General features: G+C 37.7%; 1 protein-coding gene across 4 annotated transcripts in view; it reads right to left on the bottom strand.

The window, feature by feature from the left end:
* Positions 1–25,005, bottom strand: part of PIEZO2 (piezo type mechanosensitive ion channel component 2) — a 313,186-nt gene that overhangs the window by 42,205 nt on the left and 245,976 nt on the right. For all 4 annotated transcript variants that reach the window (XM_066992758.1, XM_048077088.2, XM_066992759.1 and 1 more), the window contains 8 exons: positions 24,509–24,674; positions 14,356–14,599; positions 13,069–13,165; positions 11,049–11,208; positions 8,445–8,534; positions 6,702–6,823; positions 5,807–5,878; positions 1,792–1,895 (listed from right to left, as the gene is read on the bottom strand). In XM_066992758.1, coding sequence (XP_066848859.1) covers positions 1,792–1,895; positions 5,807–5,878; positions 6,702–6,823; positions 8,445–8,534; positions 11,049–11,208; positions 13,069–13,165; positions 14,356–14,599; positions 24,509–24,674 — 1,055 coding nt within the window. The remainder of the gene's footprint in view (positions 1–1,791; positions 1,896–5,806; positions 5,879–6,701; positions 6,824–8,444; positions 8,535–11,048; positions 11,209–13,068; positions 13,166–14,355; positions 14,600–24,508; positions 24,675–25,005) is intronic.

The following is a 25,005-nucleotide window of genomic DNA, read 5'->3' as shown; positions in this document are numbered from 1 at the left end:
CTATTGCAGACAATTTACACTAAAAGAAATAATTAAAAAATAATAATTCTTCAGCAGGTTCTGCCACAAAACAAGTTCGCTTTTCTAGTATTTTTATTAAGACCACGTTCACATGTGATGGAAGGCATATGAAGCACGGTGACCTAATGACGAACAACCGTTTCATAAACAAATGTAATTTTCTGTTCCAGACAATTACTCTCCTACATGAAGCTACCCAACATCTTCACGTAGCACATATTGAAGAACTGGTCACTTATACAGAATATCTAGCTGCAGTTCTGAAATAAACACCAGATCTTCCAATCTCAGATTAATGGTTTCTGTACTGTGTTTTAAAAAATAAGACAACAACAACAGCAGCAGAACAACAGCAACAAAGAGCAAATGCATAACCAACCACATTAAGAGAAAGAATTGTATTAACTTCAGACCTCAATTTAGAACAGTTAAAATCTCAATGCTTGGCATCAACACATCTTAACAAAATGTTGTCAACATTTTTCCTTAAAAACAGCAGAAACAAGAATGCGAACTCTTTGCTACAGCTGCATGAAAAGAAAGATGAGCTAGAAATTTATGAGCCACTTCTATGGATCAAGGTGAGTTAATGCCATATATACAAAAAAAAAAGTGTAAATGGTAGAAAATAAACCTTACATCATACTTCATCCAGATTTGGTTTTGCCTTTTTTTAGGTCAGGAAAAAATCTTTCCACATTATAACCACTCAGGCAGTTTAGTAAATTTAATTAATTACTAATGTAATTTCAGTATATAAAATAAAGGCACATCAAATCAATTAATTAAACAAAAACAATTATTCTTGTAATTCAGTAATATGGCCTGGGAAGCTTTGCTTGAACGCTATTGACATAAGAAATAGAGCAGCATGGAGGCAGTTATTTACTCTTGCTTGGGCTGGGCTTTCAGTAATGCATTGTTTATGGAGCAATGTGAGCTTTCATGGTTGGGAAGAGTCATCTGCAAAAATTTACTTGTTTGCTTAAGATTTTAGAGTTGAGGACCTAAAAACATTCTGCAGTATTTCTGAAAATTCTTCAACAACTAAAACTTAAATTTTATAAAGATTACAGCAATCCTACATGCATTAGTGTTTCACTAACTTGTTCACCCAAGTCCTTAATTTAAGCCAGTATGTCCCATACTTGGTACTACCTAACATCAAGCAAGCCACATACAGGAAACCAGTTAGGAAACTTCAGCTGCCTTTTTAACATTACAATATCCTCTTACTTCAACAGTCCATCACTTAAAATGCCAACATATTAATTAAAATAATCCTTTAAAAGAAAGGAGATAAAGTGATGATGATTTAAAAAAAAAAAAAAAAAGAAAAAAAGCTTTTTTTAAAGTATGGTTTCTTTTCCATGAAAAGTTGCTTATTCTTGGGATAATTTCTTCCCAGAATGATAACATCTACTGAAAACCAGAAAACCATTGAAGCATTCTACAAGATTGCCAGAGGCAAGAGAGCTTCCTCACTTGTCTATATTGCAATGGAGAAAATAAAGCTCAGATTCTGAAGCTTTTTGATTTTTGTTTTCCTTCAGCATAAGTGAATGAAGATATGATTTCATTATAGTTCTTGTAGAAATTTGGCAATGCTTAAAACAGGCAAAATTGCATTTTAAATTGGCAAGAAATTTCATTTCCAATACTTTTCAGATGTACTTTAGATGTACTAGTTGCTTTAACATATAAGCCTGTGTTAAGAGAAGCCTATTTTTTTTTCAGTTGTCAATTACCAAGCAAATTACTACAAAGTACCTGAAATGCAGACTTTTTTCGAGGCTCTTCCTCTTCTTTTTTCTCCTCTTCCTCTTCCTCTTCACTATCCGTCTCAAACAAATAATAATTTCCACTTCTGACCACTAAGTGAAACAAAATTTTTTCTTATTTTTTTTTGAAAAGCTCTATTCTGAACTGCCTCAATATCTCTAAACAGCCAGACAGTGATTTATATGTTCATAATCAGGAGAGGTGAAAACAGAGAAGAAGCAAGAGATGACTAGGTCTCAGGCAACTTATCTGATGTTAGTCTGTGATACTTTTGGGCATGAATGAGAACTGTACAAGAACTAAGGAAACATCACCATGAGAAGAAAATGTAATGAAAAAGCTTGAAGTACATCAGGTTACTAGGTTAAAAATTTTAGAAAAAAAATGGCAATTTAGTTTAAATGAATTGAGAAGTAATGGTTATCTGAAGGAGTTAAAAGAGCCCAGCAGGTAAATAAATGAATTTACACAAACAGTACCACTGGACAAAAAATACAGAACTGCTCTTTAAAATGCTCAGGCATCCTTCAAACTAGGGGATGAGATGGTATAAGTTAATGCTTTCTTCAAACTTTTAAGTTTTGATGAGGTAATGGAAAACCTTGGTTTGTTTAAAACAAATCACTTGGATTCTATTAATGTGATCAGAAATGAGTTTCAATTTTTTGCCCATGGATTCAGAAACAATCTGAAACCTTGATACAATAAAGATGCACAGTGAATAAGCTAGGCCTTATATCCTTGAACAGAAGCAAAGTTTTTATTTCTCAGATGGTAAAAGGCCTATATGAATAAACAAGGGAAAAAAAAAGAAAGAAAAAATAAGATAATGAGCAAGAGAAAAATCAAAATCACAGCATTACATTCAGCAGTGAACACTGGTAAATAATTTCTGCATTTAAGCTGAAATTTTTAAAAGAAGAGTTACTTAGATGAAATGTTACCCAATCTGGATACACATATTTATATAGAAAAGTGTATTTAACCCTCATTATACATTTCTGGAAAACTTACAATAGCTTTAATTCTATTCAATCATACCTTGAATTTTACACAGATCCTCTGTACATAGGTGGTCACACATAACTAGAGTAGAAACCTCAGGGTAAGCACACCGTGAAATTTGCCAGAACTCCATTAGGTCATAACTTCAGCATCTAAAAGTCCCTCACAGAGAAAATCATGTGCCTAGTTATGACTTTGTAACATCATTGAAAGCCCTGCAGAGGGATAGAGTCCACTTCAGCAGTTCTAGTCGTTGAATGGAGGTTGAAAGAAAGTCTGGAAATTTCTTGGGTCAAGCAAATTAATTGCTTGGTAGAGGGCCTTCTAAGAAAGCCCATTTAAAATGCAATGAAGAGATAAATGTATTTTAAGAGGCAGTAGTCTGCAGTTCTGTTTCATAAAAAAGTGCCTCATAAGCAGCAAAGGAAATTGTCCACACAAAAGATCAGCAGGATAAAGTCTGGCATCTAGAGGAAACTACACCATGGTGCAGCTCCTTATAGTCTCAGAACAGCACCCAGTCAGACTTGGAAGGCCTGAGCTGGCAGAAAACAACTCAAAAATGATCTCTCTCCAAAATTTTTACGTTAAAATATATCTAAGGGGACACCATAATGTAGCAATTACATCTCTTTTACAAATAAAGAGGGAGGTATGATTGAATAGCAATAATGCATTCTTGCACACATCAAAATGGAGTAAGAAGTGTGTCACCTACAGGGATTATTAAATTGACCAAATGTTACTAGTTAAATAATTCGTGGCTAGACTGGACTCAGCCACACTCTTCTCTCCCCCACCCTTCCTGATGCAAAATGAGACTTTCTCCTACTGAGAAAAGGGACTTGCAGGCTTTCCATGTGGGATGAGAGGGAGGAGACAGAAGGGCAGTCTTGCAGGAGAAGCCAGCATAACATCAGCACCTGCTTGAGCCCAGATGGAAAGAGCTCCCCAGGACAGCTGCAAACTCCATCTTTCCCACTGCATCAGACACAACTCTGTGATCCAGGAGAAGCTGGGGACCTCTAAGCATGTGGCCCTAACTCCTGCTGATCTTTGTGGGGCTCCATATCTAACCCACAAGCACAAAGGAACCATACCTCCCTGAAAGGGAGAGTATGAGTGTCAATGAGGAAACCCTCACAAATGTTTTCACCTTTTCTACTCAGACCCAAATTCATAACTGAGTTTTAATTCCTATGGATATAAAATGAGGTATCTTTCTGCAGAATAAATAAAACAAGTGGTATAAGAATAGCAATGACAATCTAAATTAAACATCAGAACTGGGATAAAACTTTCAGCTTCAACAACCTTAACAGTATATATACAGTCACAGCCACAACCCCATTTACTGAGAAGAACAGCCACATGCTGCAGGGTTACAGCTCAATGTTTCAAAAGGATAGATGGGGAATGATAGATGGGGAATATCACCCTATCTCCAGTTTGTAAGCCTGCGAACACCTACTGTAAGTGCCAAGTTTCACTGACTAGGGAAAGTAAGCCACATGGCAGGCAATCACTGTATGCAGGATCAGGGTCTATGATGTTTCCCACAAGGTTTTGCATTATTGCAGTAGATAATTTCAAGAATGCTTACTGTTTAAATACTAAAACTTAAGTTGCCACCTGAGGACATCAAATAATGAGGGTGAAATAAGTAAAAGCCAAAGTCACTGTCCCTCTTTGAGCAGTTCTTCTCACTACAAAACCAGTGGTGAATAAACAGGAGACCATATCCCATTCCTTCAAAATCACTGTAGCTTGAAATTCGACAGTAAAAACTCACAAATTACAGTTTTGATCTGTTTTGTCATTATTGTTCTCAATGAAACTACAGGACAATAAGTTTGTTTTCACAAGACATTTGAAAAGGGATAGGTCTCTCTAAAGTGGCAGTGTGCCCTTTAGAAAAATAAAAATAGAGACACAGTTTACTTGTGACTTGATAGAAATAAGCATTCGACATTCTGTTAAAATGCTATTGGCTATATATATGCTGGAGTTATAAACAAATACACATACATAAATGAAGGAGAATGTAGATATGTAACATTATTACTGGGAGTACTTCTTGTTAAACTAAATGACCAGGCACAATATAGATATTCATATTTAACTCTGGTCAGTGCTGTACACTTGAATATTTTTAAAATCTTCAGAAGTAAGTTATTAAATAGTTAAATATGTCTGTTTTCCATAAATAAAGATCCCATAGAAGGACATCAGATTTGAATCTGCAGTCTACTCAGTTTTATTCTGTTTCACCCAATCCTTAATGTAGGGAAGAACTCTACTGTATACCTGGACTGGCTGGACCGGGATAGAAACAAATTAGAATGTCATTATGCAACAATGATATGAGGAGCACTCACTATTAATTTCTTGTGAACAAGGCTGAACATATTTTTACTCTTAGATAAAGAGAAAATATAGAAATAACAAAACAACTGGCATCAACAGCACGTTAAAGTGTGATATTCAGCTGTGCACTGTGCAGCCTAGCCCTGGGAACAGTCTAGCTGCTTTACTGTGGTACTCATATTTCTATAGCTGTCGGTAGACTGACTGATGAACCGTAAAAAAGATATATGATGTGTGTATACGAAAAAGAAATTATGACTAATCTTAGAATACATTGGCAAACCTTTACCTTCACATGTTTAAATATATTGTGCTTTGCAGTAGAGGAAAGTTGAGACTTTTGAAGTCAAAATAGATTCTTTTTGGAACATGTTTTTTATCTGATTTGATACCTTTCTAAAAATGTCCAAAGTATCATAAGCTGTGCTTCCAACAAAAAGAAATTCAAAATATGGTTAAGTTAATTATCTGAAGATAGTAGTAGAAATCACTTGATAAAATAAACAAGACTTCTATCAAGTCACAATCATAAAATCAGGCATAAAACAAACAGGTCATGGGAATGCCTTCATTCTGGTCAAGGATATAAGGGTTAAATCCACATATTTGTAAGATGATTGAGAAAACCTACTGGAAGCATGATCAACCCAAGGCCGCCACCACAGCTTTTTTTTGCCCTTGGCTTTCTCTTTGTCTGCTTCTCCTAAAATAAAATATGTCCAAACATTAATTTTACAAAATGAGAAACATGTTTCTTACACTGATTAATCATTTTTCATTTCTCTCAACAGAGCTAAATTTCATGAGCATATCAGATGTTAGATCTACTGAATATAATCAATATAAAAAACATTTAGAAGCATGACCACCCAGCACAAATATTCTAGTTTATGCAACAGTTAGAAGAGCATTCTACTCTAAAACAGCTTAAAGTTCTTTTTTTTTTTTTTTTTAAACATACAGTCACACTTCCCTGTAATATCAAGAAGAAAATATTTTCCCTCCTCATAAATCCCCCTACATTTCAGGCTCCATAATTTTATATCCAGTAAATGTTGATCCTAAGTCAGTGCTGGAAATGTGGCATTAAATAGGTTTCATTTATATGTTCCGTATTTTAAACAACGTTAAAAAATATACAAATATTTCAGTGACTGAAAAAGGCCTCACAGCATCCGAAAACCCTTGCTGGAAACATGTGATTTCTACCTATTTGTTACACCGTGGTTTATAAACAATATGTTTGTTCAAAACAAACCTCTGCTGCTATTTGGCTCTCTGCCAACAACTTGAAATTAGCCAAAAGTAATCTCAAGGCAAACTGTTTTCTCTAAGTCTTCTTGCAGTACAAAATCCCAGATTTTTTTTTTTTTTTTTGCCTGAATCAAGCTCCAAAATGTTACTGAGCAAACAACCTTGTTCCGTGATGACAGTTTTGAAGAACAATTTCTCAATTGGCCAACTACCAGATCTATGAGGTCTTTAGCGCTCAACTGCAATTATGGCACAACAATAGCTAACAGTACCTTCATCATCTTCTTCAGAAACCTTCCGAATCTCAGGCCCCTCTGAGGACTCCTGTGTCATGCTTAGCATCCTCTCTTTACCTTTTTTGTATTTTTGCTGCCTGGCCTTGATGCGATCCATTCTAGCAAAAGGAAGAAACTTATTATATTCTGGTCTTCACCCCTTTTGACCCCCCCTGAAAAACAGCTGTTAAACACATCAATACACACACACACTAACATTTCTATAGGAAATATCCATTCCATACTGTCACTAATCTTGCCTTTAAAAATAAAGAGTTAAATGGCTCTGAAGAGGCTGTCTGGACCAGTCATGAACCTGAAACCGGCCACTCCATCAGGACAGTGGCTGTTCCTGCACTACTTGTGCTATATCTTCACCTGGTTCACTTTAACTGGTTTAATTTTCATTTCAGATGCAGGAAAACCTTCAATTCTCCTTCTTGCAACCCTGTAAACAGTTAGCATGATCTAGCCTTTTAAGCCTTTAAAGTTTTTCACATTTTGACAGGCAACAGTAAAAAAAAACAAACAACAGTTACAAGTGATTTCAATACAACTACTGGACTAGAAGTGAAAGAAAGAGACAAAGAGAGAAAAAGACAGAGAGAGAGACGAGAGAGAGATGAGAGAGAGAGAGACAAGAGAGATGAGAGGGAGAGAGAGAGAGAAAGAGAGAGGGGAAAGAAGGGGGAGGAAGGGGGGAGAGAAAGAAAGAAAGAGAAGGAGAAAAAGAAAGAAGGAGAGAAAGGAGAGAAGAAGAGAAAGAAGGAGAGGAGGAAAGAAAGAAGAAGAGAGAGAGAGAAAGAAAGAAAGAAAGAAAGAAAGAAAGAAAGAAAGAAAGAAAGAAAGAAAGAAAGAAAGAAAGAAAGAAAGAAAGAAAGAAAGAAAGAAAGAAAGAAAGAAAAAGAAAGAAAAAGAAAAAGAAAAAGAAAGAAAGAAAGAAAGAAAGAAAGAAAGAAAGAAAGAAAGAAAGAAAGAAAGAAAGAAAGAAAGAAAGAAAGAAAGAAAGAAAGAAGAAGGAAGGAAGGAAGGAAGGAAGGAAGGAAGGAAGGAAGGAAGGAAGGAAGGAAGGAAGGAAGGAAGGAAGGAAGGAAAAAGAAGGAAAGAAAGAAAGATTACTTGTTTTTCATGTTTTCTCACATTGCATGCATTCATACCACACAAAATAGGATAACAAAAACCACAAAGTGAGCTGGACTCTACCAGAAAACAACATATAGCATGTAATATCATAAACCATCTCTTAAAGAGAAGACTATATGGTCACATTGCTATGATACTCAAGTGTGGAACACTTAAATGCTGATCCTGTTAACTTGTCATCATTAGATTTCTAAGATTTAGAAGAGCCTTCAGAATGAGCAGTGATGTTCACATCTCTCTTTATATAAAACATCTGTTTCCATTATAATTTCAGGCTCACTGAGGAGTAGATGCATCAATACATTTCAGAATGATTTTTTATGTCAACCTTGCAACCTTTGGTCCTAGAAATGTGATTCTGCTTTTAAATGAATGTTTAGGTTATGCAGTACGTGTCTTTCTGGAAAAGATGACTCTAAAACTGTGTGATACTGAACTACCTAAGACCTCTGAGTGCATAGAGCACCATTTCTGTAGTTGCAAAAACATACGTCAAAAACCTAATCAGCGTTTCTATAACATAAAATGCTAGATAAATGCCAAGAATCAGTGAAAAACGTATACAAAATGTGTATGTGTGTATATATAAATACATACTGTCTTTTCAGTTGATCCATTGATTTTTTTTCTTCTTCAATTCTTGCCTTTACAGCCTTGACAATCGTAGCCTGGAAAAGCTCAGCACCCCTACAGCAGAAACAGGGACGGAAGAAAGGAAAGGAGAGCAAAGTGTAAATGTTTCCAAGTTTCCTGTATGCCAGCTAATCAGAGAACTGTGTTCCCTCTGTATAGTATTTAGTCAAACAAAGTCAATCCAAGGCTGGGAAGAAATAATCAATGAATACGGAATACTGATCTGCTTAGAGTTAATTATTTCAAGAGCTGGGTCAAACACTGTGATCCCTACTCAGCGTAAAAGTTCCTCTAGCCACTGATGGGAGATTTGAGTTTCCAATTCTGAAGAATGTAGAACATGGATGGATTCAAGACTGAGTTAGAACTTCTTGCACAATTCCAGGATTTGGTCTTTATACTTATTTCAGCATTGTAATCATCTTGCACCTTTGCCTCGGTCTCCAGGAAGCTGTGAGCAAAGGCCACCTCAGGACTCCTTTATCCAGGACCACTTCAACTTCACTTTCACCCTCTGAACATTACCTGGCTTTCAATCTGATGGCACAAATCCTTCAGCAGGTTTCTGGTGTGCCAAAAGAATGACTTTTAACTCCATTTCATTAGAAATGTGCAGTTGACTCAATAATTTGGATATACAGACTGTGTGTGTCTAAGCCATTCTTCACTATTCACTCAGGAGCTCTCGGAGAGTCTCAAAAAAGACTCTCTCAGAGAAGTAGAATAGATTCAAATACATTTTTATTTTTTTGGAAATTCAGTAAGATCATCAGAAGTCTACTCCTAAATAATTTTTCACCACCTTTTCTGTGAGATTTTTGTTCTTTCCATGTAATATGCAAGATAACCACAGTAACTTTTTTTTTTTTTTTTTTTTTCTCCAAAGGAATACAATCAAGACTGGCAATCATTTTTGTCCAGAAGTATGGTAAAGTACCACAAGGGATGACATGTTCTCCTTAGCAGCTTGATCACCCCTGAATTCTTATAGACTGTTTAAAACTGAAACCAGAGCCTCGTCACTATTGTTTGAATCACAATTTAATTTTATTAGGGTAAGGACTTTATATTTCCAATATTAACTTCAACTGAAAGACAGGCTCAGACTATACTGTCTGAATCCAAATATGACCTTCTCCGTAGTCCAAATAAATTCAAAGCTTGGATTTTAGCAAGGCATGCAGCCAGCTAAAAAAATTAATAACATCTCTATGTTTATATGACCCTCCTTCCTGTAATGTCTCAGTACTTCCTGGTCATTAATACATTTATCTTTACAAAGCTTCTGACATAGGCCAGTATGTCTCCACTTTTGCTGCTGGAGAACTGAAAGCTAGGTAGGTTCAGCGTGACACCAAAAGACACAAAGTCGGAAGCAGAAACCAAACATGTTTCTTTCAACCCAGCCCACTGTCATTTAAAGTAGTCTGCTCTTTCCTTTTGGATAAAACTTTCCAATTTAGGAGGCATTTTGACACGCATGACTTTGCTTTGTGTTATATTCACTGAGAACATAAAATCATAGAATCATAGAACATCTGAGTTGGAAGGGACCCACAAGGATCATTGAGTCCAACTCGACAACACACACAACACACACACAAAAAGCTACAAAATGGCAGTATCCCACAGTCTTTGGCATTAGCACTGAAATTAATCCCAAAGCAAAAATCTGAGAGAGGCAATATAGGACTGAGGCATAGATCTTTAGGTAGCTCTGTTCACAGCAATGAATTTTGGTCAGTATGGGTATCTCAACACGTCTCCTTTTTAAATAAATCCCTGGAGAGGGAATAAGAGAAAGATAAAAAAAGACTGCTTTTAAGGACATGCAAGTCAAATTTGCCCTCAAACATGGATGGAAATTGATATGCATATGTTTTTTTTTTTTTTTTTGAGGGGGGTTAAAAATTGCCATAATACTTTTAATCCAATTGTAAACAAAGTAATTCCTTAGAAGTCTTACTGAAATCAGTAATAATTTCATTCCTGATCTGCCTTTTATTAAACAAACAAAGAATGGTTGTGCTAGTGATAGCTGTGAGTGGATGCTTGTGGAAATGTCTAACAGGCTCAGAGTAACAATTCTTGCCACACCAGGTTGGAGTTCAGTGATTGACACTTGGGGTCTTCATGAACCAGATGTCATAACTTTTCTGTATTTTTCCTGATGTGACATTTTTTGGAGATGCAATTCTTAAAGCCCATTGTGTCAGACTCTGATCTCAAAGTATTTTTTTTTCCAAGGCTTAGAAACTCTGGCATTTGCTCTCATACATACTGATGCTGAGACTGCTGCAACACACATCAACTTTCCCAGCTTTTAATTAAGGCTATGAGAGCAGCAGATGGTGTTTGGTAGGTTTAATTTCTATCAGATTCTCAATTAATTTGTTTTCTTGTGTGTGCTGTGTCAGAGTTGGATTTGCAATTATTATTTTAGCATGGATTGTTTAAATCAACGTTAACTAACAGGACTCTATTGGTAATATATCATAAACAAACAAGTACAGTAGTAATGGGAGTAGTAATAATCTGTTTAATTTATTTTTTTAAACTTTATGTTACCTTGATGCTAGGATCTGAGAAGCTTTTATATCTGCAACCACGTGAAGGAAGTAGTAACTCATGAAGACTCTTCTTTGCAGCAGCAGGAAAGCAAAACATATACTGTCCCAGATGATTCCTGCTTCTCCACTAGGCAGTTTACAATCTACATTGCTGGTTGCTGGAAAAAGAAACCATCAGCATTAAGAACTGTTGAAATGAGTATCTTTTACAATGCTTAATCATTTAAATAATGCCTTTAAAATTACTTTAAATAAAGCCTTTAAATTGACCTGAATTGAGGAACTTTAATTTCATTTTTCTTGAGAAAACTGACATGCACTTCCAACTGAAGTATATTTTCTTGTACAGCTAATTGGAAAGCTTCCAACAATGTGATATCCCATGAAAACTGAGAATTCATCAGAATTGAAGAATTTTCAAGCAAACTCACCTGTTCTAATAAGCATTTTTTGGGGAAAAAAAAAAAAAGTTTGGGAAAGTAGTAGTTTTGGTTAACTTGAAATATTTGATTTCAGCACATTTTAGAATAAAATTTCTTTTTTTTTTTCATTTCAAAATAACTGTTTGTCTCTTTTTTCTATTAAGAACAATATCAACATGAAAAGGAAGTGTGTTATTTTTGTCAAAATAATTTTTTAATTGACTACTACCCCTTAATATTTTTCTTTTCCCTCTCCACATCTCAGTTCATAGGAATCCTTGATGTTTCTTTCCATTGCAGAAGAGAAAAAAATACTTGAAACCACAAAACTGCTTCCTTTGGGACAGGAGGAGAAAGACAGAGAGGAAATCCCATTCCTCCTGCCTCTAAATTTTGGCGTTGGCTATTTCTTCCTTTCCTTCTTTCTTTATTCTCTAAAGACAGTTCTCTTGGGAATACTCAAAAATTAAAACTGGGTTTTGTGGAGCTAGACTATAAACTAAATGGCCTATACTGCCCTACAGAATGGAGAGGACTCAAGGGAGAGACTCTGACTCAAAGCTGGCTTTACAATCAAGCAAGCCAGCCTACCAGACCTTGAAGTTTGAGCTCCAACTGTTTCTAAGCGTGCTGTGCCCATCCCCTGGGGAGTCAGAAAGCCGTGTCTAAGTTTCTGATTCTGCTCCAAAAGTTTTGGATAATACAAGAACCACTGGGCACCATTTAACTTGTGAATTTGATACTTGGTATTTCCTTTACCTCTATTGCCCACTTATCTATTAGGATCAGATGCGAGGATTTTTGAAACACGAATTCAGAACTCTGCTGCAGCTTCACTGAAATGAAACAGTAGTTCGGTTTTAAATTCCACCAAGAAAAAAAAAAAAAAAGTATTTTAAAATTGTCAGCACAGGGTGCCAGGACAAAGTGGAGCCAAATTTATAGCTCACTGAGAGGTGAAGAGTCTTGTTCCCAATACTTCCTTCCTCCCTCCCTTCTATTGCCTCCATCCACTCATGCGACCACTCCCACACTGTTATCACTACCAACTTGAGAATAATCATAAAAAATTGCCTGCAAAAAAAAATATAACTTTTATGCTGGCTTAGCCTCTTGCAATTTCAGTGAGTTGAAGTGGTTCTGAGGAGCTGAACACAAGACCTGCTGCACAGCAAGGAGTGGGAGTTTACAACTAAGAAAAGGTGCCCTCTCTGTGCAGTGGTGGTGAGCTAGTAACTGACCTCACTTTGTATGGCGAAACCATAAACCCAAGTATCACATGAACTTCAGATACCAAGAAACTGTGTTAAACTCCCATATCACCAAATTGTACATTTACAGCAAACACAGTTTGTGTGTATGTGAGTGGGGGTGTTAATAGTTCTCTGTGTATCTCCCTTGTTTCTACGAAATATTTTCAATACCTTGTCTTGCTAGTCCATATATGACTAAGCTCTATTAACTGAACTCATGTAAGCTATTTGCACAAGGTATTATGTATTATGTCAAGAGAGGGCACATTTTAAATATGGTACGAGATTTTGAAGGTGATACTTAATTTTTAGGAAATTACAAAGAAAAACAAGCTATACTTACGGATACGGTAGCCTTTAACTGTACAAGCCAGGCTAAATGCCTGAATCAACCAGCAACTATTCTTAACTAATGACTCAATGTAGCCACATGCTCCTATCTGGAAAGTAAAAGAACAGTTTCATATAACAAGACATAGCAGAAATAAAGATAAGAAAAGTATTGCATCTCCTTACGTTACTTGAGAATATTGTTACTGCCATTGGCTGAATTACATCTCATTAGTAAAACAGATTAGATGTAAGAGTGTCTTTAGCAGTAACACACATCACATAGCAAGAATTAGTTCTTTTGATTATCCATGAGATAGCAGGTATATAGGTTTTGCTTGTGTTTTTGCAGAGAAAGTGATATGTCTGGCATGTGATGCAGTGTGACGGCTAAGCAACTTTTATAAATCACTGAGTTAAACTTGCAAACATACACGGACAAGCTTAACTTAACACACACATGGCCCCACTGAATTCCCAAGCATAAAATGAAGCACATATGTGAGCATTTAGAACGTTTGCAAATTCAAACCACTCATAAATCAATTTTATTTCAGTACAGTGACTTATATAAATGTAAAAAGAAAAATGTCTGCTCTTTTCAGTCCAGCACTTAAATATTCAAAGCTAAAAGGCAATTGCCAGGAATAAATCTAAATTTATCTTTCATAAAATTTTAAGTACTGCCTTGTCTCAATCACCTATTAGTGCCACTGCAAGAATTTGTTCTAAACAGTTAATTAATGTAAGAAAACCTTTAATACTTTGCAGAACTGTTTAACATTCTATTACAAAATGTGTCTGTTTTCCCCTGAAGCTCACAATAGTTCTAAAGGAAAACAGAATGCAGCTTGTAATTTTGTAGTCACACAACAACTCCATCTAGTACTAGGCTTGAAAATTCTAGTTTAAAATAAAAGGTTTAGTTGAATGTGCACTATTTATTGACGGTGTAACTCATCTTACACTTCTAACGCATTTCTCACCCCACTGAAATTTTCACAAGACTTCTAAGGAACAACTTAACAAGGCAAAGTAATCAGAGTCTGATCCTTTGAAAATTGCTTGTGAGCTTTCTCAGAGCCAGACTGAAACGAGTATTCACATTTTTCTACAATGTATATGCATTAGCGTTCTCTGGATATGCACTTGCAGTTTCTGCTTTAAAATGGAGCCTGCTTTGCACTAGCAAAAGGCTGTGGTCCTGAAAAGGACTTCTAATGACCATTCAGTGCACTGTGCACACTTCCAATGAAGCCACAAAAGTGCTCAGGGCAGCAGAAATGCAGCAGCTACTTACTGAGAGGATGTTCTTCATGGTGATCACAAAAACATTGTACGCAATCAGCCAGTCCCAGTAACGCAGAATACTCCTGATGGGTTTCAGCAGCAGATCTCCACCAAAGAGAAGGAAATAAAAGCAGGCTACCAAGTAGCCCATACAGAATATGCTGATCCTTGTGGTTCCCGTTATGAAGATTATAGTAAGCACAAACCAGAAGAGGTAACTAAATATTATCACCTTATACATGTCTAAGTAGGACCTGGAAGTAAAAGAAGGAGAAAAAATTACCATTTTCTGAGGACAATGATAGATTTCCTCTATTTGTGCTACTGGCCGCTACTTGTAGCTACAGACCGACAGCAGAGCATTCGCGTCCCATGTCAGCATTTGGGCATCTGCATAGGATTAATGCCAGTCAAGGTCAGTGGATCTGGCTGGCTCATATACTCAATTCTAGCTCATTCACGTGCGTAAGCACCTTGCTGCACCCAGTCAGGGCACCTTGCATCACACAGGATCAAGCCTTGTATCATAAAAGGGGGAAAAATTTATTCTCACCAAACTTCATGATAGAGTGGTATTACCTGTCAATGCCACGTATGCAATTTAAAAGCTATCTAAAATAACCTTTTAAGAAGTGTGGGTAATACTAAAGCAAATATATCTTCAAAAGCCAGCTACAGTACTGCACTGCAAACAGTTCTGTATTTACGGATAAATTCTAGGGAATTCGGCCTGGTTAAAAGCCTAGCTTTCAAAGACAGCTGCTAAAAATACCTTTCTCCAGCAGAGATCAACTAAAAGTTTTGAGGAGTAAAAAAGCTCTTACAGAATGTAAATGCACTAGAATTTACTGAAAAGTTTGCTAGGAAGCTGCAAGACAGAGCTATCTGAAATCAGCCTGGCCCAAAATGGGAAAGAGTGAGAAACAATTTGGTATGTTTTTAGATTCATCAAAATCTTGACTTAATATTGACTCAGTGAGCTTTCAAATAAGAATATCTGCCAAAGGCAACACCAAATACTACATATAGCTAAACACTGCAAAACCAACATATTCTTGTTTTCTCCCCATTTAGTGTTTTGATTCCAGATGTGCTATATTTTCAGGGTCTGTTCACCCAGGCTGTGAAACTGGATTTGTCAGGAAACCAGGCAGGGAGACAGCATGATGGGAGTACACATATACCTAAGCCAAACCATGTAAGGAGTAAATGAACTAAATACAGTAGATGAAGCCACATAAAAAGGCCCATGCTGCTTGATGTTCTCAGGCTCAAAATTTTCTAGGAGTGTGTATTTATAGTCCTACATTTATACGTATGTATTATACATTTAGCTTGCCGAAGCTAACCAGAGAGGCATTTAATGAAAGGTAATGATAGAGCTCCTCTGTGTTTATTTCCCACAAACGTTAAAGAAATGTATGGACTAATGCCCACGAAGTCTAAAAAATTCATGGTTTTAGAAATGCTGCTGGGTTTGGGGTGATACAACATTATCAAATAATCTATACACACTAGGAAAATAAAGACGCAGAAGATAACAGTTGAACAGATCTTCACTAACTCAAAATTCACTCAAAATGGTGCTCTCACTGTTTTTCTATAGGAAAAAAAACAATGAAAAAAATCTTAGTATTTGGTGTTTTGTTAATAAAAATTACTTATGTGATGGATGGCTAGGAAGAAATAGCCTTCCTGAACCCATTCTAACAATTGCAGTGTTTCAGAAATCTTGTCCTTTGCTACCAAGGAATTACATCAACATCTGTTGAAAAATGTCCCAGACAAAACTGAATTGATCAAATATGCAAGAATATTTTAATGCTCTTCAACAAATATGAATTCCGATTCTGAAAAGACAACTGGAGTTGTCTGGATCCAAATATTCCAACATTCACACGGCATTTGGTTGAGTCACAGTGCAACAGTGAATACCACTCTCAGATTAAAACCTACAGAAATTAGAGAGAATATGAAAAGGAATACAATAATTTAGCTTTTTTTTTTCTTTACTATAACGTTAATAGCCTGTTACATTCTTAGCAGTCATCTAAAATACCAAATACAACTGCTCTTCTCATTTTCAAAATACACACTAAACATAGTAGAATTAGACATCAATACGCCAAAATAAAATGGGATGAAAAGAAAAGCTTCTCACAAGGCAGAAAAAACAATACAACTATATGATGTACTTCTTAGAGATGTAAAGCCTTCTAGTTTTAAGAAATACACAATTACAAGTAAGACCAACCATATGAAAGATTCCACGTCCAAGTTGTCTTCTTACAAAATGGTATTTGAAAAAGTCATTCAGGGTACACCTAAACTATGAACATCACTGACCATCTCAGATACATCTATGCTGGCCCAAGAACAATGCCACCCAATGCCGCACAGAGCACAGTGGGCAGAACCTCAAATACCTGAACTCATTCATGTACCTGAATAGTCTCAGGTACATGAAAATGTTCCCCAAACCATACTTCTTTCTATTGTAATACACCCAGGCGCCTGTACTTTTCTGTTATAGTGTGGAGTCATTTACAAGCATCCCTTTAATTTTCCTTAAATATTTACAATAACATAGGTAAGTGCTTTAAGAGAAGGAATAAATATATGTTTTGGGGATGGGGGGCAGTTCTCAGCATATTGTCTCTCAAGCTGTATGATGCATTCTTGGATGCAAATTTTCCAAAATCAGTATAGTTAGGAAGTGAAGAGTTTCAGATCCTTGCTCTGGAGATTATAATGCAACAGTGAGAGACTGAAGTACAAGATAACCCCAACAGCTAAGAAGACCCTGCACAAACAGAGTCAGTCAGGAGCCTTAACTTCTTTTTTGAAAACTTCTTCACAGCAGAAAATTTTTAATCTTGGATAGCGTATACCATAATTTTATGCTTTCACTGCAGACCACAAACATCATTATTTTAATGCTGTGTAAATCTTCCAAACCTCATTTTCTAAGTGGTCTTTAAATCCACATCCAATCTCAGAGAGGAGAGGCTACCCTCAGGATATGGCATTTGACAATACACCTAGAAAATCTGAGAGACAGTTGAACCCTAAGGGGACAGTCCCACTCCCCTTCATCCCCTCAGCTGCGTACTCCTGCCCTGTCTTTGGCTCTAGCTCTTTAAATTGGTTTAAAGAAGCAAATGTATTTAAACTTATTTTGCGGGAGACAGAAGGAAGGGCTAATTATACGACCATTCAGCCTATGAAACAACTCACTGCTGGTGTGATGAACTCAAGGGTGAAACAACAGTAAAGGTAGGAGGAGTGTGCAGCTGGAGGCCAGGAATACATTTACACTTCAGAGGAAGATTAGCCACTACACGAGAGTACCAAGAACATCAGAGCATGGCTTTCAATAGCACAGTAACTTCTGAATTAGAAAATATGCAGAAGAACCTTGAAAGACAAACAAAATATAAGAAATGCTAATTGGCCAACAGTGTCATTAGCAGAATTCACTGATACTCTAGATGACTCTGTCACTCCAGTGGCTGCATCAGTTGACAAGGGAAGACCAACCAATGTCATCTACCTGGACTTCTGTAAGGCCTTTGGCACCGTCCCACATGACATCCTGGTCTCCAAATTGGAGAGATATGGATTTGATGGGTGGACCATTCAGTGGATATGAAGGTCACACCCAGAGAGTGGTGATCAATGACTCTATGTCCAAGTGGAGGCTGGTGATGAGCGGTGTCCCTCAGGAGTCTGTCCTGGGACCAGTGTTGTTTAATATCTTTATCAATGACACTGACAGTGGGATCAAGTGCACCCTCAGCACATTTGTAGATGACACCAAGCTGAGTGGTGCAGTTGATACAGCAGAAGGAAGGGATGCCATCCAAAGGGACCTGGACAGGCTTGAGAAGTGGACCCACATGAACCTAATGAGGTTCAACAAGTCAAAGTGCCAGGTGCTGCACCTGGGTCTGGGCAATCCCAGACATGAGTACAGACTGGGAGAAGAACTCACTGAGACCAGCCTTGCAGAGAAGGACTTGGGGGTTCTGGTGGATGAAAAGCTCGACATGAGCCAGCAGAGTGTGCTTGCAGCCCAGAAGGCCAACTGCATCCTGGGCTGCATCAACAGAGGAGTGGCCAACACGGCGAGGGAAGTGACTGTCCCCCTGACCTCGTGAGTCCTCACCTGGAGCCTGTGTCCAGATCTGGAGCCCCCAGCACAAGAAGGATGTGGGGCTGTTAGAACGGGTCCAGAGGAGGGCCACGAAGATGATCAAGGGGCTGGAGCACCTCTCCTATGAAGAAAGGCTGAGACAGCTGGGTCTGTTCAGCCTGAAGAAGAGAAGGCTCTGGGGTGACCTCGTTGCAGCTTTTCAGTACTTTAAGTGGACTTATAAAAAAGATGGAGAATGACTCTTTGCTCAATCAGATAACAATACGACAAAGGGGAATGGTTTTAAACTAAAAGAGGGGAGATTTAGATTAGAGATTAGGAGGAAATTCTTTATTCAGAGAGTGGTGAGGCACTGGAACAGGTTGCCCAGAGAGGTTGTGGATGCCCCATCCCTGGAGGCGTTCAAGACCAGGTTAGATGAGGCCCTGGGCAACCTGATCTAGTGGGAGGTATCCCCACTCATGGCAGGGGGGTTGGAACTAGGTGATCTTCAAGGTCCCTTCCACACTGAGGCATTCTATGATTCTATGACCTTGCTCAAAAACAAGGAAGAGAAAATCTGAAGTTCATTCCATCCATCCATCAAAACTATTTTAACCTCAGATGGCTGTCTGTACCAAATTATCTGCCTTTATTTACTAAAGCTTTATTAGTCTTATCATGATCACTTCAGTATTTTATTTCCACATGAATTACTTGTTAACTGTAATGCAATCCAGCCTCTTGCAGAAAGATTGCTCTAGATGTAGTTGTGTTCCCAGCAGGCTCAATAATGTGTTTGGCTGTGGCCACTCCAGTGTCCGGACCTCTGCCTGCAGGCCCCCCCATGGCACTGATGCTGCAGCTGATAATCATAGAATCACAGAATTGTATAATCACAGAATCATAGAATGGCCTGGGTTGGAAGGGACCTCAAAGATCATCTAGTTCCAACCCCTCTGCCACAGGCAGTGATGCCACCCACTAGATCAGGTTGCCCTCAAGTCAGCACTTTGAAGTTTAGGGAAAGAACACACTTTTCTGTTTACACACTGATGAGACAATATTGTCCTGTCACATTGACATAGCTCAATGTTTCTTCATCCTGGAGGAGCTCTTGATAGGTCATTTCATCATGGTCCCTTAACAGCCACCTGTTTTGCTTTGAGTGTGGATCACCATCTCTATATAATCCCAGGGCTCTGGGATTATATATATATCTATATATATCTATATATATATATCTCTATATATATATAATATATAGATAGATAGATATATTTACATGGTTAGCTGTCTCTTTACCTCTGTTCTTCCAATTTCTTCTCTCTCTCCCCTCTTCCCTGTCTCCTATTCCTTACATTTTTTGCACCTGGATCCTACACCACAGTGCTTCCCCTTCTGATTTCAACACTGCTAATTTATCACCAAGCAATCATCCCCAAAGCCTTTTTCTGTAGCTCCATTTCAATCTCCAGAAGTCAGGTTCACTGATTTTCCCTTTGCCCATAGCTACATCAAAACTTCTGAAAATCAGCTCCATTACTTTAATGGACTTCTTTGAATTTAGTGTTGTGGATAGATCCTGTAAGACTTAGGACTGATATTCTCTTATTCTCATTCTCTTACCAATGAAGTCCTTCCTTCATGATTATATTTTCTTTAAAAATCCACGAATCCAAAGCTGTGTTATTTAAGGCCATTTTATTAGCAACAAAATGTTTATTTGCTTTATACAAATATGATGGGAAGCCTAAAATGATGTTTTGCAGATCCTCTTTCACTAACCCGGGTTAGAACTGTAGTTCCAAGAAAGGCATTACAGCTGCCTTTGAGAGAATTCCTCTGACTCACCTGATGATGGTTCCCAGGAGGGACTGTTAATATTCTTTCTGCTCTCAGGAGGCAAAAAGTAGACAGCAATCCCAAATCATTTCCCTGTCAATGTCTAGGAGAACATCAGAAAACTGCTTGAGAACTGAAATGAGGATTTTCTGGCATTAGAGACTGTGGGAAAGGATTATCCTCAGTGAAGCCACTTTAAATTCTGTTTCATTTTAAAAGCTCCTACTTCTATTCTTCATTTTTATTTCTGTTTCAAAGCCCTTCAGTTTTGCTCTCCCTTGGGGTTAAGCACATATCCCCTGAGAAATCTGGGGGTGGAAAAACAAGGAAATTTCAGGAAATTTCTTCCTTAGACTGTATTTATCATTGTTGAGCTCAAGTATTTCTCCAGAAAGAAGAAAACTAAGCATTTGGAAACATGTTATTTTTTCTGCCACTGTTTATATTGCAATTAAAAGCTTTTTAGCCATGTCTATTAGAACAAACTGGCACCTTCTCAAGCAATCAGACACATCAGAAGGGTTCTTCAGTCTTCAAGTGCCACTTCTTTTCCTTAGCAGTAAATACACGTTGGGCTTCTCAGAAAACACATGAATACTAAGCACTATTTTTCTGATGCTCTGTAATTTATTCATAACCAGGTTGCCTTCACTTATCTGTCTGGATCTTTCTGACTGGCTTTTGGATAAATGCCATTTTTCATTTAACTTGCTTGGATAAGCTTTGAATCAGGTTGTTGTCCCTGATAAAAAAATATTTAGACCATTCTGAAATTTCTCCAGCACAGTGAAAGAAACATTTTTAGATAAAGCCCTTTCAGCTCCAAATTGTCTTGAACAGAGGCCAGATATATACGTCTTCTTCTGAGGTATATCTTCAGTCTGTTCTCCAGAGCTTGAGTCCTTCTCTTTAAAGATTTATAATCTCTAATGAAAGATTCAAAGTCACTTTAAGAGACTGTCCAGCCATTCTCTGTCACTTCTTTGAGGCAAATTAGGCATCTAAGATTGCATATGGACAGTGCGATCACTAAAAAATAACACCATTTAAAGCCTGGGAAAAATCTGCATTGAAATGAAGGCGTGGAATGGGACACTAAAGGAAAGATCCCATCAGGCAGAGAAGATCTATTATGCAGATCATACTAAAGGAAGGTCTGTTTATACCTGTCTACACATTCTACAAGTATGTTCTCATTACAGTTTCAGGAAGCTTACACTTCAAATTCAGAAGAAAAAAATTTATGGCTTACCTACCCCAGCACCTACAAGAAGGATATCATAAACAGGAATTTCCTCTGTTCCTGAAATTAACGTGTTCTCTATTCATTTGATGGAATTTTCAACAAAAATGTCCCTGTTCAGTTTCTTTCCCCACCTTGTTCTTTTCATTCTATTCACACAACATAAAACTATCACAGGAAACAGTCACACAGATTTCTGTATTTATCTGAAACAAGCATAAAGTGATCACGGGTTATTTGTACAGCTCACCGCTATGAATATAATTCTGTTGGCTTTTTTGTTGTCATTGATTTGTTTGTTTATTTTCCACCAACAATATTACTTACTCCTAGACACAAGTTGCAAATTCCCAATTAAATGGCTGCATAGTACACATGTATATCATGTACACACAGGTCTATTTTCTCAACACATGCCAAGTAGTGTGTTTCAATGCATATGAACCCACCAATGGCTTCAAGCTGAGGCATGCCATGCAAATGAATCAAAAGACAGAACTTAACCCAAAGGATTGTGGAGAGGCAGCAGGCCAGTTCAGCTTGGACTTTGCCTTCCATTATACATCTAATTCTGATTCCCATCCAAAATCTTCAAAGAACATCCTTTGTGCTTCAAACTTTTCATGCTTGGCCATTTGGGAATATCTTCTACAGATAACTAGAAATACCTATCAGATGCCAGGGAACTTTGAAAAGATGCCAAACTACACTGTTTAAAAAGCACTGATTTTCTTGCCCCCCCTTTCCCTTCTGAATATAGACTCCAAATATAGTGTCATTGATAATGATTTTTTTTTTCACAACATTTTTTTTTCTAGATGTCCTGGTTTCAGTTAGGACAGAGTTGATTTTCCCTCATAGTAGCTGGTAGGGTGCTATGTTTTGGATTGGGATGAGAGGAGCGCTGATAGCATGCTGATGTTTTGATTGTTGCAGAGCAGTGTTTACACCAGGCCAAGGACTTTTCGGCTTCTCGCTCTGTCCTGCCAGCGAGCAGGCTGGGGGTGCAGCAGGAGCTGGGAGGGGACAGACCCAGGACAGCTGACCCAAACTGGCCAAAGGGGTATTCCATACCATCTGGCGTCATGCTAAACAATATATAGGGGTGGCTGGCCGGGGTGGGGGGCCGGCTGCTCGGGGATAGGCTGGGCATCGGTCAGCAAGTGGTGAGTAATTGCATTGTGCATCACTTGTTTTCTTACACATTATTATTATTAATACTATTATCATTATCACTATTATTATTATTATTGTTATTATTATATTCCTGTCCTAATAAACTGTCTTTATCTCAACTCACCGGCTTCACTTTCCCGTTTCTCTCCCCCATCCCAGAGAGGGAGGGGGGAGGGTGAGCGAACGGCTGTGTGGTGTTTAGCTGCCGGCCGGGTTAAACCACACTAGATTAAGGTGGGAAAAAAAGATCTCTCTCTTCTTTCTGCCAGAAATCACATCACCAGCAATGGTCTTTGCCAGTGACCAAGGAGACCAAGCATATCAGAGTGCTCGATGCAACTGCTGAAATAGCTTTTGTTAGTGTGGACACCACCACAGTGGCAATAAGAATAACTCAGCCGATCCACCTACTCGTTCCTCTTGAGCAAACCCTATTTGGCAGATGTCTCTTGGAAAGCATCCCATCTTGATGGAGTATTTTGAAGAGATGTTGTGACCAAGCCCTATTTGGCAGATGTCTTTTGGAAAACATCCCCACTTGATGGCGTATTTTGAAAAGAGGTTATGACTTCTCTCGCTCCGTTTATGTTAGTGGGTCTAGAGCATGGGGTCCACTGTGAAGGCTGGAAATACTCAAGAGGGAGAACTTTTTACCCTACACCCAGAAGTGACTATAAATCTCTGGACACGTTGAGTCAACTGGAAGTATTTTCATCGTCTGCTCTTTAAAGTTATTTCAAAACACATTTGGCCATCATTTCTAAGAGAAACAGCAGTATCATCTTAAAGATCTTGAGAAGGGATTTTGGTGACAGCACTTTTCTGGTAACAAAAATACAAATTTATCAGCGAAAGGGAGACTTCACTAGACATTATTTCAAATTTTGTTATTCCTTTCACACTCACACATCTGTTGTTAACAAAACAAACACCTAGCCTGAACAAAGCAGTAGCTAACAAATCTTATTCTTCCCATTTATTCCTGTAACATTGCATCAACCTGTAGAGAGACCTTCAATTAATAATATGCCCAGCACAACTCAGAAAGGCTGAGCTAATCTCTGTTTGCTGAAGTGACCACATAGGAACGCTTCCATTGTTTGAAGACCAGGAGGAACAGACTGTCTCAGGCTCATCCCCTCCTTCATATTATTCACCTTCTTAAATAACCTTACATGCAATGTTGAGGCACAGAAAGACAAGCCACTTACCCTTTCAAGACACTTTTAAGTTTCTTACGACCTAGAAGAAATAGCACAAAGGACATTCTCCTATTTTAGTGTATCATTTTGATTGCTCTTAGACAACATCTTCGCAAGACATGAGCGATGACTTAGCGGAATTAAGCATGTACATGGGCAAGTTCAGACAACAATTGGTTCTTGCTAACATGTATGTGTTTTGGGGGAAGCCACAGGAGTGCTGAATTCGACCACAAACACTGTCTCACAGGGCATTCACGGAAAGAATATGTGCTTTCAGGCAAATTTATCACTGAACATCCCTTTGGGGAGCACTTAGAATAATCAGCAGTGTTAGGAAGACTCTAGAGACTGTTTCCACTTGCCTTTTTCTAAAGCAGAAGTTGATTACCCAGAAGCTGTCCTATGTCTCATAAAGCAGTAAAAGACATGTTATGAGATGGGAACACATATGTGTATAAATTTCAAGTAAAATTGGTAGCTATGAGAGTTACTTTCACACTAGAGAACTTCACAAAAATGAAGCACTCTATTTTCCAAGTGTTTAAGATTCAGTTTTTACCGGCAGTGAATGAAGTCAGGAACAGGATTATGCTGGCTGAAAGATGCTGCCTCAAGATTCATACAAATTTCCACATTGTCTCCAGCCATGATTCGTACAGCAGCTTTATTTTCATCCTCAAACGTCTGCCTTTGTAAAGATGCACACAGCAGCAACATGAAATCATCTAGGAGAAAGCAGTGGTTGCAAGGAAAAATTCAGTCATTAACTGAGGTGTAGGGAGTGGTGGTGATATGCTATAATATAGTTACCATGCTATAATATAGTTTTCCCATGCTTTGATTATCCAAGACTGTTATTTTCAGTGCATTTAACACTGATTTGACATTTATTAATGTATTTGATTTTTTACTTGTCATCTTCTATGATTTTTACGGAAAAATAAATTAGAAAAGGGAGAATGATTCATACTTTTTGACACTTCCCTGTTAAAAATGGGATATTGAAAAACAGATGCAGAAATAACTAATTTGTTGAATTTTTCTGCTACACACAAA

Source organism: Anser cygnoides, chromosome 2 (genome assembly GCF_040182565.1).
Source record: "Anser cygnoides isolate HZ-2024a breed goose chromosome 2, Taihu_goose_T2T_genome, whole genome shotgun sequence".
Lineage (NCBI taxonomy): Eukaryota > Metazoa > Chordata > Aves > Anseriformes > Anatidae > Anser > Anser cygnoides.
The sequence above is the reverse complement of the archived record's forward strand: the minus strand, read 5'-3'. Positions and strand labels throughout refer to the sequence as shown.